A 16350-nucleotide genomic window follows, 5' to 3' on the forward strand; every position below is an offset into this window, starting at 1 on the left:
AAAAAAAAGTCTAAGAGGCACAATCAGGGCAATTTTGTGAATGGGCCAAAGCAAGGCTTAACAAAATTCTCCCCGGGCAGCCCTTGCCAGATTCAAAACATGAGCACTTGCACTGTTGGGAGTGGTGGGGGTGGGGGGTGCAACTTTCCTGGTCTTTTTCTCACCAATGGGGTTTTCATGATCAACCTATATTCTTCCAGAAAAACTATCAAGATTACCCCCTTGCGAGTTTCCTAATTCAGTTTTCCATAACTTCCTGAGCTGATCTCTCGGTCTTGAATTTAACTGACCCAGCAGATCCCCCCTCCAAAGCCATAGTTTTAGCTGAACCTTTCTTTAATGCCAACCTAGTGAGACAAACCCTGGCAATGAACGAGGAAGACCAAAGATGAGCTGAGGCATTTGAATTACGGTCTTGGGAAAGAACATTCAAAGTACTACAGACTGTTGGAAAACAAATAAATCTGTCTTTAAAGAAGTACAGCCAAAACGCCTCTTAGATGCAGATAACTAGGTTTTGTCTCACATACTTGGGTTTGCTATCCCCCCAAAAGAACCGTCCCTAGGAATCATGCTCAGTAAAGTAGAGGGTCAACGAAAAAAGGGGAAGACTCTCGACCAGACAGATTGACACACCGAGTTGCAACAATGTAACAATGTGCTGAGAAAAAGACAATTGTGAAGATGACCCGGGACCAGCCCATGTTTCCCGTGTGGTGTGGTGATGAGTTAGAACAGAGTAGTGGCACCTAACAACCACAATGCGCCTAAGACAGGTGTTTATTACTGAGGGAACTGTATCGCAAGTGCAGTATTGAGAGGAGGTAGGGCAGTAGTCCTGGATTGGGAAAAAAATGAAGAGTCACAAAATGACCCTATGAAAGGACTTCAAAAAAATTTATGGGAAAATGAAACTTCAAGATAATTGATCAAAAACAGCTAAAAAGAGTATTTTGGAGACAACTGGGAAAATATGAGCATGTGCTATATGTCAGAAAATATTCTAAATTCCAGTTGATAGTTTAAGATTACATGACAGAGCTGTAGATGTGCAGGAGACTGTCCTGGCTCTTGAGAAATATATGTTGGACATTCAGTCGGCTGTTGCGGACCACAGACGTTCTCTCCTAGGGTCATGCCCAGTTTATCCATAACCTGGTGGAGAAGGCTTCAACAATGAACGCTGCTGTGACTTATTGGAAGCCTAAAGTGGCCACATTTTGGCACTTTACCACGGTGGAGTTTGTTCTTCCAGTCCCTGATGAGATCTCTACAGCTATTCAGGGCCTTAAAAATATAGTCAGTAGTGCTCAAACTGATCGCTTCTAACAGTTCCCAGTTAAGGAAGCTCTGCTGAATGGTTGGATGGCCACTGAGGTGAGGATGTGATTTTATATGGGGGAGATCATAAGCAAGCAGCGCATCATTGGCTATGATGTTTGAAGACCAGGCTATATGATTATATATAACTCCAGTTTGAGTGTTCTTGGACCATGTGTGATAAGACTGCTATAATAAAGAACTGTAAATTTAAAAAATAAGAGAGAAATGCTGAAATATTTGAGTGTGAAGTTGTCATTATATCTATAGTCTACTTTCAGATGACTGTGTGTGTGTGTGTGTGTGTGTGTGTGTGTGAAGACGTGCAGGTGTGGCGAGATGCTAACTGCTGATAAGTATTGGAGAAAGGCATAAAAATTACAATACTGTTAATCTTCTTATATTTCTGTGGGTTTCGAACTGTCAAGAGAAAAATTTGAAGAATATTGACAAGTCCAGATAAAAGAAATGATTAAAAAAATGACTTCCACCCTGGGGCACTCACCCTGTGCTCAAGCAATCACTGTCAATGACAAAGTGACTATGGAACTTATAATTGTATTAAATTAATGCTAATACTTTGGATATTTTATTTTTCGCTGCTCAGGTAACTTTAGCCCCTTAACCAAGCAAATGTGGTTTTCTTTTTTTCTTTCTGGGTACAGTTGTAAGATATTTGGATATACGACATGTTGTGTTATTCTTGCAGCCTTGATATGCAGGGTGGATTGTAAAACACAAAATTTTTGTGAGATTTCACAGATTAAGATTATTTTGATAACATTATTTACAGATGTAAAAGATGTGGCTATCACAAGTCTGTTATAACAGGGAAAACCATAAAATAACTAACTTGGAATAAATATTTTGCATCAAAAAAGTTACTTCCAAATGTAATATTTTAAGTTACTGAGGTAACTACACTTTACAAAAAGCACGACTTAATATAATCATTCTCTACTGAAGTCAAGCTACCATTCAGATATCCAGGTGCTTTGAAATATGCCCTCCAAGGTTACCAATTCACAGCAGAACATATGGATTATCCCTGATCACCAATTTTACTGAACAAAGAGGGATCCATAAATATATGTACTCCTGGGGGCGGGAGGAAGGAGACCTGGTCACATAATGGGCTACACACTGGGCTGCGAACTGCAAGGTGAGCGGTTTGAACTCACCTGTCACTCAGTGGAAGATGAGGCTTTCCACCCCGTGAACATGTACAGACTCAGAAACCACAGGGACAGTTCTCCCCTGTCTGATAGGGTTGCTGAGTCAGAATCCACTCAATGACAGGGAGTTTTAGAGGAAGACAAAATGCAAGGCAAGTACTAGGACCCTAGTTTTCAAGGATGTACTCAAGACAAAGGGCCTAGCTCACACCCCATTACTGTGCCATTTGATAATCAAAGATCACATACAGACACAGAGAGCCACATTCAAAACGCAAACAAGGCAATATTTATGCTTTGACGTCTCATTATTTTTGTTTGCCTTGAAACTATAATTTGGCTATATACCCAAGCACTTAAGGAAATTTCAAAGCAATTACAAAATAAAACGTAGGGTACAAAATAGTAATATATTCAAGAGAATAACTACTAAGGTTTTCAAACACAGTAACTATTGCTTTGATTTTTCTTTAAATAACCATATGAAAAAGAAATAGCCACTTTGGTTGAATACTATCTACAGGTAGTAAATATCTTAAAGTATAATCATACATAAGAGACCACGCACAATAAAGGTACGGCTCAGGAACTTTCATCTTGCACTATTTTCAATGACTGTTATTAAAAATAATAGAAGTCTTGCCTTTCATGTAAAGAGCTTTCTTTTTAAGCTGTGCTATGCTAAGAAATTTAAGAAAAAATTACAAAGAAATCTTTATGTAAGAAGACAAAAGTAGCCCTCAGAAACACTATGGACAAGCTAGTAGTAAAATGTTGAGACAGAAAGTCTAATAAACTCTAAAAAGAAGTGTTGTTTTCAAACATATATATACTTCGAAACATAAAACCTCTTTAAATAGAAATAGCTACTATCATAAGTATTCATTGCTGTGATTCAAAAGTGAAGTTGTAGTATTCAAAGAGTGACTTTATAATCAATACTATCTTTGAAAATAGCTCTCTAAACTATAAAGCCATAGATTCAAGACTGGGGGAGGAAACATGCCTTTAATAAGCTCTAAAAGACTGAATATTCTATATGAAAATATTCTCAATAAAAATATTTCAACAAGAAATTAGAAACTATGTTTATTGAACAAAGAAATATTTCTAATTTCCTACATCTGCAATTGAACTTGATATAAAAACTGAAAAACAAAAACAAAATAATTTATCCCTCAAAGCAAATTAACTTGTATTGCCCTATTTTAGGAGGAGACACACACACACAAAAAGTACAAAGGAACCAAACTGAAATTTCACTAGTAGGAAGATGGAAAAGAGAGTCTTTCATGGCCACTAGATGCATTGTAGACATCCCTGGGTGGTGTACATGGTTAATGCTCTTGGCTGCAAACTGGAAGGTTGGAGGTACAAGTCCACCAAGAAGTACTTCAAATGGAAAAAAAAATCAACCATTAAAAATTCTATGGAGCAGTTTTACTGTGACACACACTGGGCACCATGAGTCAGAGTCAACTCAATGGCAGCAGGTTTAGACATAGCACGCCTTTGGAAGAGCCACTTTCTTAACAACTAGCAGGAGCTGCCACAGATGTCTATTTAATCAAGGATTAGACATCTGGGCCTCCAGAAAGAAGAGGTTAAACAAGCAGTAGTTAATATAGGACTGTGGGCTACATCCACAAAATAGTGTCTTATTTAAGAGTATAAAGAAGACCAGACAACTACACAGCAGATGGAAGGCTCACATGCAACCAACCACAACTTCCAATTCTATATCCAAAACATCCTCAAATCTGTTCACCCTTTATTCTCTTTTTGCCACAATCCTAGCATGCTAGCGTACCATACCATATCATAGCATACAATAGCATAGCATACAATAGCATAGCACGCTACTATTATCACTTCCCTGAGGAGCTGAAAAGAGAAAAGTTCATGAGAGAAAAAAACAACAAAATGGAAGCATTTACATTTTGACAAAGGTAGAAGAAAAACAGTCCAACAAGACACACCAACGATCAAGCATTACATGCGTCTGTAGCAAAGTTCCATTGCATTCCGAAAGCACTGCCCTAAGCTAGTTAGCCCGGGGCAGCCGTCAGGTAAATGAAGGGCTGCTAACCCTGATGGCAGGACAGACCCAGCAGCGACTCCTTGTGGAGAAGAGGAGGCTGTCTATTCCCTTAAAGATTAACAATCTCTGAGACTCAAAGGGACCATCTATACCAGGTTCTGTAGGGTCACTATGAAGTCGGAATTGACAGCAGTGAGTTTTCATTTTCTTGATCAGGTTCTATATTAAAACTTGAAATTCTGAGCAGTGAATTTGCAAAAGGCTACAGTTTGCAGAAGGCCTAAATCCACTTGTAGGTCTCCACATGAATTCAGCCTCTACTGGCTTGCTTCTGACCGCTACCCAGCAGCAAGATGTTCCCCTAGAGCAGAGCTCCTCTGCCGAACACAATGTGCATGTCTCCATCAGGCCCCATTCTCGCTCTGTCGTCCTACTGGTAACTGTGATATATTACTACGTTGCCAATCACATCTATTTTTAAAAACATGTTTTATCATTAATTGGGTTGGGGTTTCATTCTCCAGATCATCAGTTTTGTATTTAAACTACTTTATCAGGACCCTCTTACCCTACCTTACCAATACCTTCCCCTGACCCCTCCTGTTTCCCTTCTCCTTCTTGTGGATTATTGTATTTCCCCTTTACCCAAAATAATGCCTATCAACCCTTTAGCCTACTGCTTCATCCTCCCTCTCTTACACCCCTTACTTGCTAACCTCTCCTAGGGCTGTTCCTTTGGGAATGAAATTCTTTGTCTTGGATTTTATTTTTTGCAACAGTAATCTCATACAATATTTGTCCTTTTATGATTGACTAATTTGACTCAGATAACGTTCTCCAGGTCAATCCATGCCAAAGGGTGCGTGAGATAGGTTATTGTGCCAGCCTGGCTGATAAACACAAGTGGGATTAACTGAAGGGCAGAGAGATAAATGGCTTGGTGAGCCTTGCCTTTCTTGTCTCTCACTCTGTGATCATTGGACCAGTGTGCGGCTGCCTTGCTTGTTCTGTGCCTCAATTTAAAGGCTACACTACCTGTGGGATGCCTAGCCTATGGACTGTGTCGCTGTAAGTTGAGGTCCCTATAAGACATCTCTGGAGCTGGGAACTGGCGGTTGGTGACCTGCCTTGTGATTGGCTGCTGTGCTGACATAGCTTAGCTCTCTCTACAAATAGAGGAAGATATGGCAGCAGACTAGACTTGAAGGACTGCTAGTCTAACTTTCTCTCACGGACGTGAGTTGCACTGAGCCATTTGTAGTGTTTTATAATTTAACTGTTTATTTCTTGTATTATATATTTATCTGTATATGATTTAACAGTTCGTTTCTTGTTATATATCTAATTATCTTTATAAATAAATATATTAAATTATCAGCAATTTGGTTTTATCTCTCTAGAGAACCCTAACACAGTGCGCTTCGTGGTTTCATCGTTGTTTGTTAGCGATGCTTAGCATTCTGCTGTGTGGATGTACCAAATTTCCCTTATCTATCTTCTACTGATGGGTATTTGTTTCCATTTTCTTGTTGTTGTCAACAGTGCCACAATGCACATGGGTCTGCTTCTGTCTGTTTGTGCTATGACTCTTTACCTCTTTAGGACAGACACCCAGTAGAGGTACTCCTGGATCACATGGTATTTCTATTCCCAGGTGCTTGCAGTAGAATCATATCGCTTTCCACAGCAATTGTAATCAGTCAGAGTTTCCTTTGCCCTCCCATGTCCTTCTTGAGTCTCTGGGTCTTGGACACCATTGTGACCTCTTGCTAATGGTCTCCCTCATCCAAATGATGGCTCTTTGGTCTTTTCCTGTTTAAGACTTAATGTTCTCCTCATATTATATTTGGAATTTGGAGTCTCTTTTATACCTAAAATAGTTTCCATTGGAGTAACATTAAAATTTGATTTATATCTATGTCCTAAGGTAATCATGAAGGCCCTGTTTAAGTTCATGGTTTTCAGTGAAAAGGCACAGTAATCCAGACTATGAGTGGACACACACTCACCTGGACTTTAACTTAATCAAACGCTTTACTATCTTTCATGAGATTCTATAATGACATAGCAATGAGATGGAAAATTATCGTGTTCATGGACGTGCCAAACTCAATGCCATTGAGTTCATACTGACTCACAATGACCCTATGGAGTGTTTCCAAATCTCTAAGCATCTACGAGAACAGATAACTTCATCTTCTCTCATGTGTGGCTGACGGCTCTGCTCTGAATCACCAGTCTTGTGCGTAACAGTCTAGGCCTTATTTGATAGCACCAATAAGGCTCCTTCATGCAATAAAATTCAAGAGAGATTACTAATTCCCTCCAGTCACATTACAACATTTTAAAAGGAGAAGTTGGTGTGATCAATTCTTGGAGCCAAATATCTAAATGTCAAAACTGGCTTTCAAGAAAAGCTGATCATTATCAAGCATATATAATTCAGTTAAAGACAAAACATTTTTTACAAGTTTAACCAAATAAGAGCCACCAGTAAAATATAGCTGCTAATGGCCAAAACCACTTTTGGCTACCAGTAAAATCACTTTGGGTCATTAGCAGTTATATGCATTGTTACACTGAAATGCTTTTACACCCTATGTCTTGATCTTTTTAGCCACTCCGTGTACATTCCTGATTTAAAATTAAAAACTTTTTAAAGCCCTAGCACACTCCCATCTAACTGATTCTTGCTCATAAACCTCTGGACAGAGTATAACTGACCCGTGGGGTTTCTAAGGCTGTACTCTACAGAAGTAAACTGCCAATTTGTTCCCATCGAATGGCTGAGTCACCAACCTATCGGTTAACTACACCACTAGGGTTTCTTGAAGAGATTAAAGAGAACCTAAATAGGTGGAAGCACGTTCCATGCTCAGGAACTGAAAGGCTTATGATTGTTAAAATGCCAATATTATCCTAAGCAATCTAAAGTTCATTAAATTCCCTGTCAAAATCCCAATAGCACTTTTTTTGCACAAATGGAAATGTCAATCCTCAAATTCATGTGGAATTACAAGGACCCCTGCACATCCTGAACACTAACAATAAACAGAGAAGTACTGTACTAAGTTTCATCAAGGGTGGCAAGTTCATTCACTGGGGAAAGAACTGACACTTCAACGAAGGGTGTTAGAAAAGTAGATTTTTAACACATGAAAGAATGAAGTTGGATACTTACCTCATGCCACATACAAAATATGAACTCAAACTGAACCAATGGCCTAACTATAAGAGTTAAAACCATAAAATCCATAGAAAAAACAAAATGGTAAATCTTCATGGCCTTAGATTTGGCAATGGATTCTTACAAATGATACCTAAAGAACAAGCAACAAGAAAAAAGGGACTAGCTGGACTTTATCAATATTAAAAAAACTTTTATGCATCAGGATATTATCAAGAAAGCAAAGAGACAACATACAGAGGGGGAAATATATTAAAACTATTTATCTGATAAGGGCTTAGTAATTATAATTTATAAAAAACTCCTATCACATAACAACAAAAAAACCGCACTGCCCTGGAGTGCATTCTAACTCAGGGCAGCCCTGTAGGGCAGAGCAGAAGCGCTCCTCTGGGTTTCCCAGACTGTAACTCTTCACAGAATAGAAAGCCCCCTCTTTCTCCCATACAGCAGCTAGTGGTTTTGAACTGCTGACCTCAGTGAGCAGCCCAACAGTATAATCACCACCCTACCAGCGTTCATGATATCACAACAAAAAAGCAGCCCAATTAAAAATAGGGCAAAAAACTTCAATAGGTATTTCTCAAAAAAATATGCAAATGCCAATAAGCACATGCAACAGACATTCAACATCATTAGTCATTTCTGATACATAAATCAAAACAAAAATGAGATACCACTTCGCACTCATTAGGATAGCTATTATCAAAGGAAAGAAAAATAGTAAGTGCTGGCAAGGATGGGGAGAACTTGGAACCATTGGGAATTACTCACTGCAATGTAAAGTGGTACATCAATTGAAGAAAAAAGCTTGATGGTTCCTGAAGAAGTTCTAACATAGCGTTCCCAAAAGAAATGAAAACCGGGGCTCAAAGGCTGCCTGTACACCCCAGTTCACTGCAGCACTATTTACAATAGCCAAGGGTGGAAACAATCAACGGATGGATAACAACAGTATAAACATAAAGTGGTGTATGATTTAACCATAAAGTAACATGTAGTTCTGAGATATTCTACGAAATGGATGAAATGTGAAAACATCATACTGAGTAAAATAAACCAAACACAGAAGGATAAATCCTGCAAGATTCCGTTTACTTAAAATATCAGAATACGTAAATTCAAAGACGGAAAGTCATTTGAGGTTACTAGAGGTTGAAAGCTGAGAAAAATGGAGAACTATGACTTACAGAGTACAAAGTTTCTGGTTGGGATGAGGAAACTAGTTTGAAAATAAAGAGTAGTGTGATTATTATATGATCGTGAATATAATTAACGCCACTGAATAGTGTACTTAAAAATGGTTAAAATGGCAAACTTTGTTTCATATACTTTACCACACTCAGAGGGAAAAAATGTCAAGTAAGTATTTTGGCTGGATAACAGAAAATCCTATCTATATCAGCTATTAATTAATATGGCTTGCCATAATTTAACAATAAATCTCCCTTTAATGGTGGCGTGGATAAGCTATGTCCTACTTCTACCAATCCTTAAAATTTTATGTGATCATAACTGCCAATAATTCATTAGAAGTTGTAAAAATGACAGCAACTTTCTATACATTTACCTGTTTTTAGGGTGTTTTTTTTTTTTACATTTACATTACATTTTATAGAAAAGAACTGGTAAGACAAATGCCAAATTGGGCAGATAGATATGTTTTCTATGAAAATCACAAGTTTGTTTTTTAATTCATTTCATGGCCAATATTTAACATGAAAGATTAACATTCTTTTAGAATACAGGCTTTCAGCTTCCTGTGCAAAGGGGGTTAATGACAAGCCTGAGCCCATGACTATAATCTGGTTGCAGGTAGAACAAATGTCTCCCTGCAGAGGCCACACTAGTCACCAAACACAATCTCTGCCCTGCCTACTTTAATCTTTTACAATACCTGCCTGGCCTTTGGAAGCATTTGAGTCTGAAATTTTCAATGTAGACATTTGACTTGGTTTTCTAACCTGGAGTTTCGGAAGAGTTGGATAACGGAGCAGATGCTTCAGCTAAGGCAGCTAATGTAGCTAATACTGATGTAGAGGAGTTTCCAAACTGAACAGCAGAGACACCCGTTTCATCTGTGAGAAAAGAAAAACAGATTTGAATTTGGAAGGCATTTAATCAAATGCCTATTTCTGCTACTCTTAGTTTATTCAACTGTTAAATAAAGCTTGGATAGTATTCTTTTTACAAAAGATGAGCTTGGGTAGCATTTGCAATGTTTTTCTTTAGATTATTTTGCCCTGCCCACCCACCCACCCCCAATTTTTTTTTCTGGCAACACTAAAGAAGACCAAGGTAGCTGACATAATCTTACCCTCGTTCTCCAACAGTCCTTTCTTAGAGGGATGAATACCTACTAAAAGTATAGCAACTATCCAACAGCTGTCCCATATGCATCTCAATACCTGTTGCCTTGGATGAATTTTCTGAAGATACCAGACCTGTTAGGTTCACCACCCCTCCAGGTCCAATGATAAACTGTGGTGTTGCAGTATGAATCGTCACAGTGTCAGGGCTCTCTGGGTTTGTGTTGATTTGGTTCTGCATTGCAATCTAGAGGACAAATCACCACAGTGGTTTCAGAATTATAACCAGTAGAGTCTCAGATAGTACAAATACAAAGAGAGAGAAACCTGCTCCAATTTCAGCGGAACCTAGAATACAAAAGGGCAATCTCTGTTTATAGTCTACTGAGAGTACAGTGCTAATCAGAGTTACAAGCTAACATCCTGAGTTCCTCTATCAGGTGAAGTAGTAAAATCCCATGAGAGGAAAAACAGTTATCAGAAAGTCTATAAAGAACAGATACAGGACAGGGAGGGGGAAAAATGAGGATCTGATGCCAGGGGGTTAAGTGGAGAGCAAATGCTTTGAGAATGATGAGGGCAATGAATGCACAAATGTGCTTTACACAATTGTTGTATGTATGGATTGTAATAAGAGTTGTATGAGTCCCTAATAAAACGATTTAAAAAAACAGATACAAAAAGAACAGAGACATATTGGACACTGAAAGTTTTTTGCCAACCTGTGATTATAGGCATACAAGGATCAAACTATTTTCCTCTCTATCATATTCAGCATTACACAACACTATATATGAAGCACAACCTTCCCAATTACAGCTCCCATCTATAACTTTAACCCCAAATAGCAAGCACCCTTAGGAGTAAAAAAATAATAAGAGGCATGGAAAAAATGATTTTCCTAAACCAGACCATCTTTTACATCATCAGCTGCCATTCAAAGAAGTCAAATGGCCTGAGAGGAAGAGGTCTACTGCCAAGGGAAACAAGAAGATAGACAAAAAGATGAAGCAGTGAATAAAGATCGTTGACACTGATGTCATCTAACAAAAGTAAAAAGATGTAGTGCTGGGTACTAGGGGAGGGGGAAACTACTTAAAACCAGAAATAACTATGCCTGCAAACAGAATTCTGATAATGGTGAAAATAAATAATGGTGGAAAAATATCATTCATTCAATAAGCATTAGATGTTTGGTTGTTTTGAAGAAAGACATTTTAATAGAAATGCAATACACTTCGAAAAACTCATATGGTATTTAAATATCCAAGAAAATAATTAATAATTTTTTAAAAAACTATCTAGAAGAGGAATCCAGGAACTTAAAAATCTTTATCTTTTGATGCTAAAATAAAGATTGTGGTCATTTAATCAGGAACACCAACAGTAACGAGCAAAGAGGAAGTAGAAGAGGAAAAGTCCTATCCAAAATAATCAAGTCCAAAAGCAAAAGTTACATAGTTCAAATCATCCACAAAACAGAGATCTGTAAATAAAAGTTCCCTTTCATTGCTTTTCATAAATTAAAAGTCAAAAGTTACCTGTAATATCTCTGCTAAATCTTCATTCCCATTGTCTATTGAAATATCAAATGCCGTTTTACAAAATTTACTTTGTGTGTGTACATCAGCACCGTATTTGATCAAAAGTTCCACCACGTCTGGATGATTGTGTTCTGTGGCCCAGTGGAGAGCCGTCATCTTTAGCATGTCTTTTGCATTGACATCAGCACCATGCTACAAAAATAATCCAAAACAAGAGATTGCTAAATTATGAAATAATGAACTCTCGATCAAAACATACTACTTCCTAAGCAATCACTGGCTACCAACATAATCGACTCTTTATTTCTTTGTGTGTTAAAGAACCTCAATATTCTAGGCATCATCCCACCCATTTTCCGATTATGTTGATCTTCCTAAGTGCTTTGTTGCAACTGCATGAAAAGCCAGTCATTTATTATGATTATTTTTGTTAGGTGCCAGCTATGGGCACAAAAGGCTAAAAAAAGCATCAGAAGGGAAAGAAAATGAAAGCATTCCTCTAAAGCCTTCTCAACGCTGGTTTAGGAGATGCTTGTCTAGTTTCTCATTTACATAAGAGCATACCTTGTGCTTTCAAAATTTCAATATCATGCACTTAAAAGAGCTTATCTACAGGTATGCTAAACAATATGGTAGCTATTAGACATGTGTGGTTACTAAGCACTCAATATGCAATAGTTGGAAAAGAGATATGATGTATCTGTAAATATAAACTGGATTCCAAAGTCTTAGTATCACAACAATGGGCAAAAATCTCAATAATGTTACTATTAATTATGCTAGAATGATACTTTGCATATGTTGGGTTATATAAAACACATTAAAACATTTTTTCTTTTTTACTTATTTAAATGTAGCTACTAGAAAATTTAGAATTATATGTGACTTGCACTTGTAGATTATATTTTGCTTGGATAGCCCTGGTCTAGAGTCCAGGATACAAAAGAAGGAGAATTATGTCTAAATCTATCCCTTTCCATTTCAGAATTATGCATATAATTCTTTGGCACTTAGGTAGCTAAAGGACAATCCCCATTTTCATGTTAACCACTCAGCCCTATCGTGCCTTCCACCAGCGTTGTAACAGAGTTTGAGACTATCAAACGTACAGAAGAAGGAGCTGTACGTCCTTCCCACAGAGTAGTTTAGGGGCTAAAAAAAAAAACAATTACTGGCCAACACTATCCCTGAAGTTTTTGCCTATTTTTTTCCACAAAGGAAAATTTTCAGTTTTCATTTGATGGGCTTATGAATACATAAAATGAAAAGTGAGATAGCTCAGAAAGCTGAAGGTGCCCGGCTATCAAAAGATATAGCGTCTGGGATCTTAAAGGCTTGAAGGTAAACAAGCAGCCATCTAGCTCAGAAGCAACAACGTTCACATGGAAGAAGCACACCAGCCTAGGTGATCACGAGGTGTCGAAGGGATCAGGTATCAGGCATCATCAGAACAAAAAAATCTTAACATAGTGAATGAGGCGGGGAGTGCGGAGTGGAGACCCAAAGCCCATTTGTAGACCACTGGACATCCCCTTACAGAAGGGTCTCACGTGCGATGTAGCAATGATAAAACATACAACTTTGCTCTAGTTCCTAAATGTTTACTCCTCCCCCACTATCATGATCCGAATTCTACCTTGCAAGTCTGGCTAGACCAGAGGATGTACACTAGTACAGATAGGAACTGGAAACACAGGGAATCCGGGACAGACGATCCCTTCAGGGCCAGTGGTGTGAGTGACGATACTGGGAGGGGAGAGGGAGGGTGGGTTGGAAAGAGGGAACCGATTACAAGGATCTATATGTGACCTCCTCCCTGGGGAACGGACAACAGAAAAGTGGATGAAGGGAGACGTCGGACAGTGCAAATATGACAAAATAATAATTTATAAATTATCAAGGGTTTATGAGAGAGTGAGGAGCTGTGAGGGAGGGGGAAAATGAGGAGCTGATGCCAGGGGCTTAGGTGGAGAGCAAATGTTTTGAGAATGATGAGGGCAATGAATGTACAAATGTGCTTTACACAATTGATGTAAGTATGGATTGTGATAAAGAGTTGTATGAGACCCTATTAAAATGATTTAAAATAAGCAAAGAACAAAGAGAAAGCATGTACCTTAAGTAAAACCTCTACTATGCTGGCATGGCCCTCTGAAGCGGCCATATGTAAAGGCGTCCGGTCCACTTTGGTTCGGGCATCCCTACTTACACCAGCCCGGAGTAGCACCTCCGTGGTGGAATAATGTCCGTATTGTGCTGCCAGATGAAGTGGAGAAGTTCCCAGCTAGACCACAGGAAGATAAAAATCCACAGCTGGCGTCATTTTCAATATATTTCTACTATGCATTGTTTTACATAATATAAAAAAATTGTTTAACCATTTACATAGGACTCAAAACTTGTAATAGCTTTATTTATACTTGACACATCTGCTTTATAGAGGCTTTCAAGAATTCCGATATGCTTTCCAGTGGAGAAGAAAAGTGATTATTTCATTTAAAACTTGTTTTATTCATTAGTTTTTTTTCTCAAAGACCTAACTAGAATTAATTTTAGAAAAATTCATTTAAGGTCATTAGGGCTTTTTGAGAAACTTTTCTGAATGTGGAAATTATTTCCTTCAACTGGTCACACACATCTTGCTAAACTAGCCTTTCCAGCTTTATAAAATCCATATCAAATAAATGTTAGAGCACACATTTTTATACGCCGTGGATCAAAACTATGTGTAACACATAAAAAATTAAAACACTTATCTTTTCAAAAGGAACTCATAAAGCAATTTTTCAAGGGCAAAAGCTTAGGTACATTTGCTAAAACTGAGAAAGGACAAAAATAAAAAACAGCCCAGTTCTCCTGAAATTGATTCCATGGGGTTTGCCCACTAAAATAATGCTACACGCACCACATACAAGGGAGAAATAATAACACGTGAGAAAGAAAAACCAACTCTGGTCATGATGACACCACGTGGTCAGAGTGGAACCCTGCCTCGCAGAGTGGTCTCGGGCTGAACCCCCAACTCTGGTGAGCTCAACCACCAGCACTTGTTAGCAGCCAAGCTCTCAGCCATTTGGAATAAGAGCTCCCAATGTGAGCACCATACCAGAGACAACAATTTTTCTATGTAAAAATTAGAGTTCCGTTGCATTACATGTACTAGAGGGCTTCAGAAAGTCTGTGGAAGTCCCATCATATTTAGCAGCATTAAAAATCCCAACAACTGATTACCAAGCCACTGATGTGCCAAAGAACCAATGGCATTTCGTCCCAATAAACAACAGACAGACAGACTCACTGCCCTTGAGTCAGCGCTGACTCATAGCGACCCCCTGTGGGTTTCCGAGCCTGTAACTGTTTATGAGAGCAGAGAGCCCAGTCTTTCTCCTGAGGAGATGCTGGTGGTTTCGAACTGCTGACCATGCAATCGCCACAGCCCAACCACTGTCTCACTGACATTTCATTTCGGACATGGAAAAACTCTAAAATGAGAAGAAAAACAAGCTAGTACAATATTAGTTCACTTTTTACCCAGTCTGTAGTAAAAGGAGCTCCATTTGCCATCAAAATACGAACTTCATCATCTTGACCTGCTCGTGCGGCTTCTAAAAGCTTCTTTCCCAAATCTACCAGGGACATCTAAACAAAACACAGATGAATTCAACATCAGTATCTCCATTTATATGTTATGGCATGACTTTTCCGTTTCTCGATCATCCTTTCAAAAAGGATAATCTGCAGTTAATCTAAAACTGCCGATGATACAACACAGTTTATATTTGCATTTTGGAAGAAGTGCTTTTATAACTGTTTTATTATACCACCCACTGCCCATCGAGTCGATCCCCTCAGGGCTTCTGAGGCTGTATATCGGTATTGAAGCAGACAGCTTCAGCTTTCTCCCATGGAGCAGCTGGTGGGTTTGAACTGCTGACCTTGCAGTTCAAAACCTATCTGACAGTGTCACAAGGCCTCCTGGTATATAGTATAGTAACATTTCCTTGAACTCACTTAGAAAGGAATAAATAAAGCAAAGAAAAGCTGGTCTAAAATTTAAACTTGGCAACTAGTTTTTTTACTTGAGTTATAGCAAAAAAAGTATTTGAATCCATCACAAGGCTGGAGATATAGCCCCCACCCCAGGGGGACAATTAACAGAAAGGTGGATGAAGGAAGACAATGAACAGTGTAAGACACAAAATAACAATAATAATATATAATTGATCAAGGATTCACAAGAGTGGGGAAGGGAGGGGAAAAACGAGGAGCTGGTATCAAGGGCTCTAATAGAAAGATATTGTTTCAGAAATGTTGATGGCACCAGATGTACAAAGGTGTTTAATACTATTGAATGATGGACTATTATAAGATTTGTAAGCGTTCCCAACACAATGATTATTTAAGTATTTTATAAAAGTACACAGAAACCAGGTACAAGGCATTGATTGTCCTGTTCCTGATGCAAATTAAATCTAGAATAACATTTTATTTTTAGCCAGATGTGTTCAGAATTGTGAAATAAGTATTTTTCACTCTTGCACATGCAATGTATATGGAAGTTCTTTCATAAAGAGCACAATTCATAGGCCACAAAAATACTGGAAAAAGTATTTAACAGTATTAGTAAATATGTTTCATTAACATGCTAGAAAGTACCATCAGTGGATGAACTAAAAGATAAACAAAATGTGCTGTGTACATATAGTGCACTACTTAACCAGCAAGAGAAATGAAATCTTCATGCATGCTGCACCAGGGATGGAGCTTCAAGATT

At 38.3% G+C, this 16350-nt stretch overlaps 1 protein-coding gene across 2 annotated transcripts in view; it reads right to left on the reverse strand.

Moving 5' to 3' along the window:
• Positions 1-15264, reverse strand: part of GABPB1 (GA binding protein transcription factor subunit beta 1) — a 32350-nt gene extending 17086 nt beyond the window's left edge. Inside the window, exons 1-5 of one of the 2 annotated variants that reach the window (XM_004709425.4) lie at positions 15108-15264; positions 13693-13860; positions 11574-11768; positions 10132-10279; positions 9688-9801 (exon numbers count right to left, since the gene is read on the reverse strand). In XM_004709425.4, coding sequence (XP_004709482.1) covers positions 9688-9801; positions 10132-10279; positions 11574-11768; positions 13693-13860; positions 15108-15215 — 733 coding nt within the window. In that variant the 5' untranslated portion in view covers positions 15216-15264. The remainder of the gene's footprint in view (positions 1-9687; positions 9802-10131; positions 10280-11573; positions 11769-13692; positions 13861-15107) is intronic. The other variant, XM_004709426.4, reaches the window with a different exon arrangement.
• Between the last annotated feature and the right edge of the window lie 1086 nt (positions 15265-16350).

This window comes from Echinops telfairi, unplaced genomic scaffold (assembly GCF_000313985.2).
Source record: "Echinops telfairi isolate 266 unplaced genomic scaffold, ASM31398v2 ScPeMD7_8;HRSCAF=38, whole genome shotgun sequence".
NCBI lineage: Eukaryota > Metazoa > Chordata > Mammalia > Afrosoricida > Tenrecidae > Echinops > Echinops telfairi.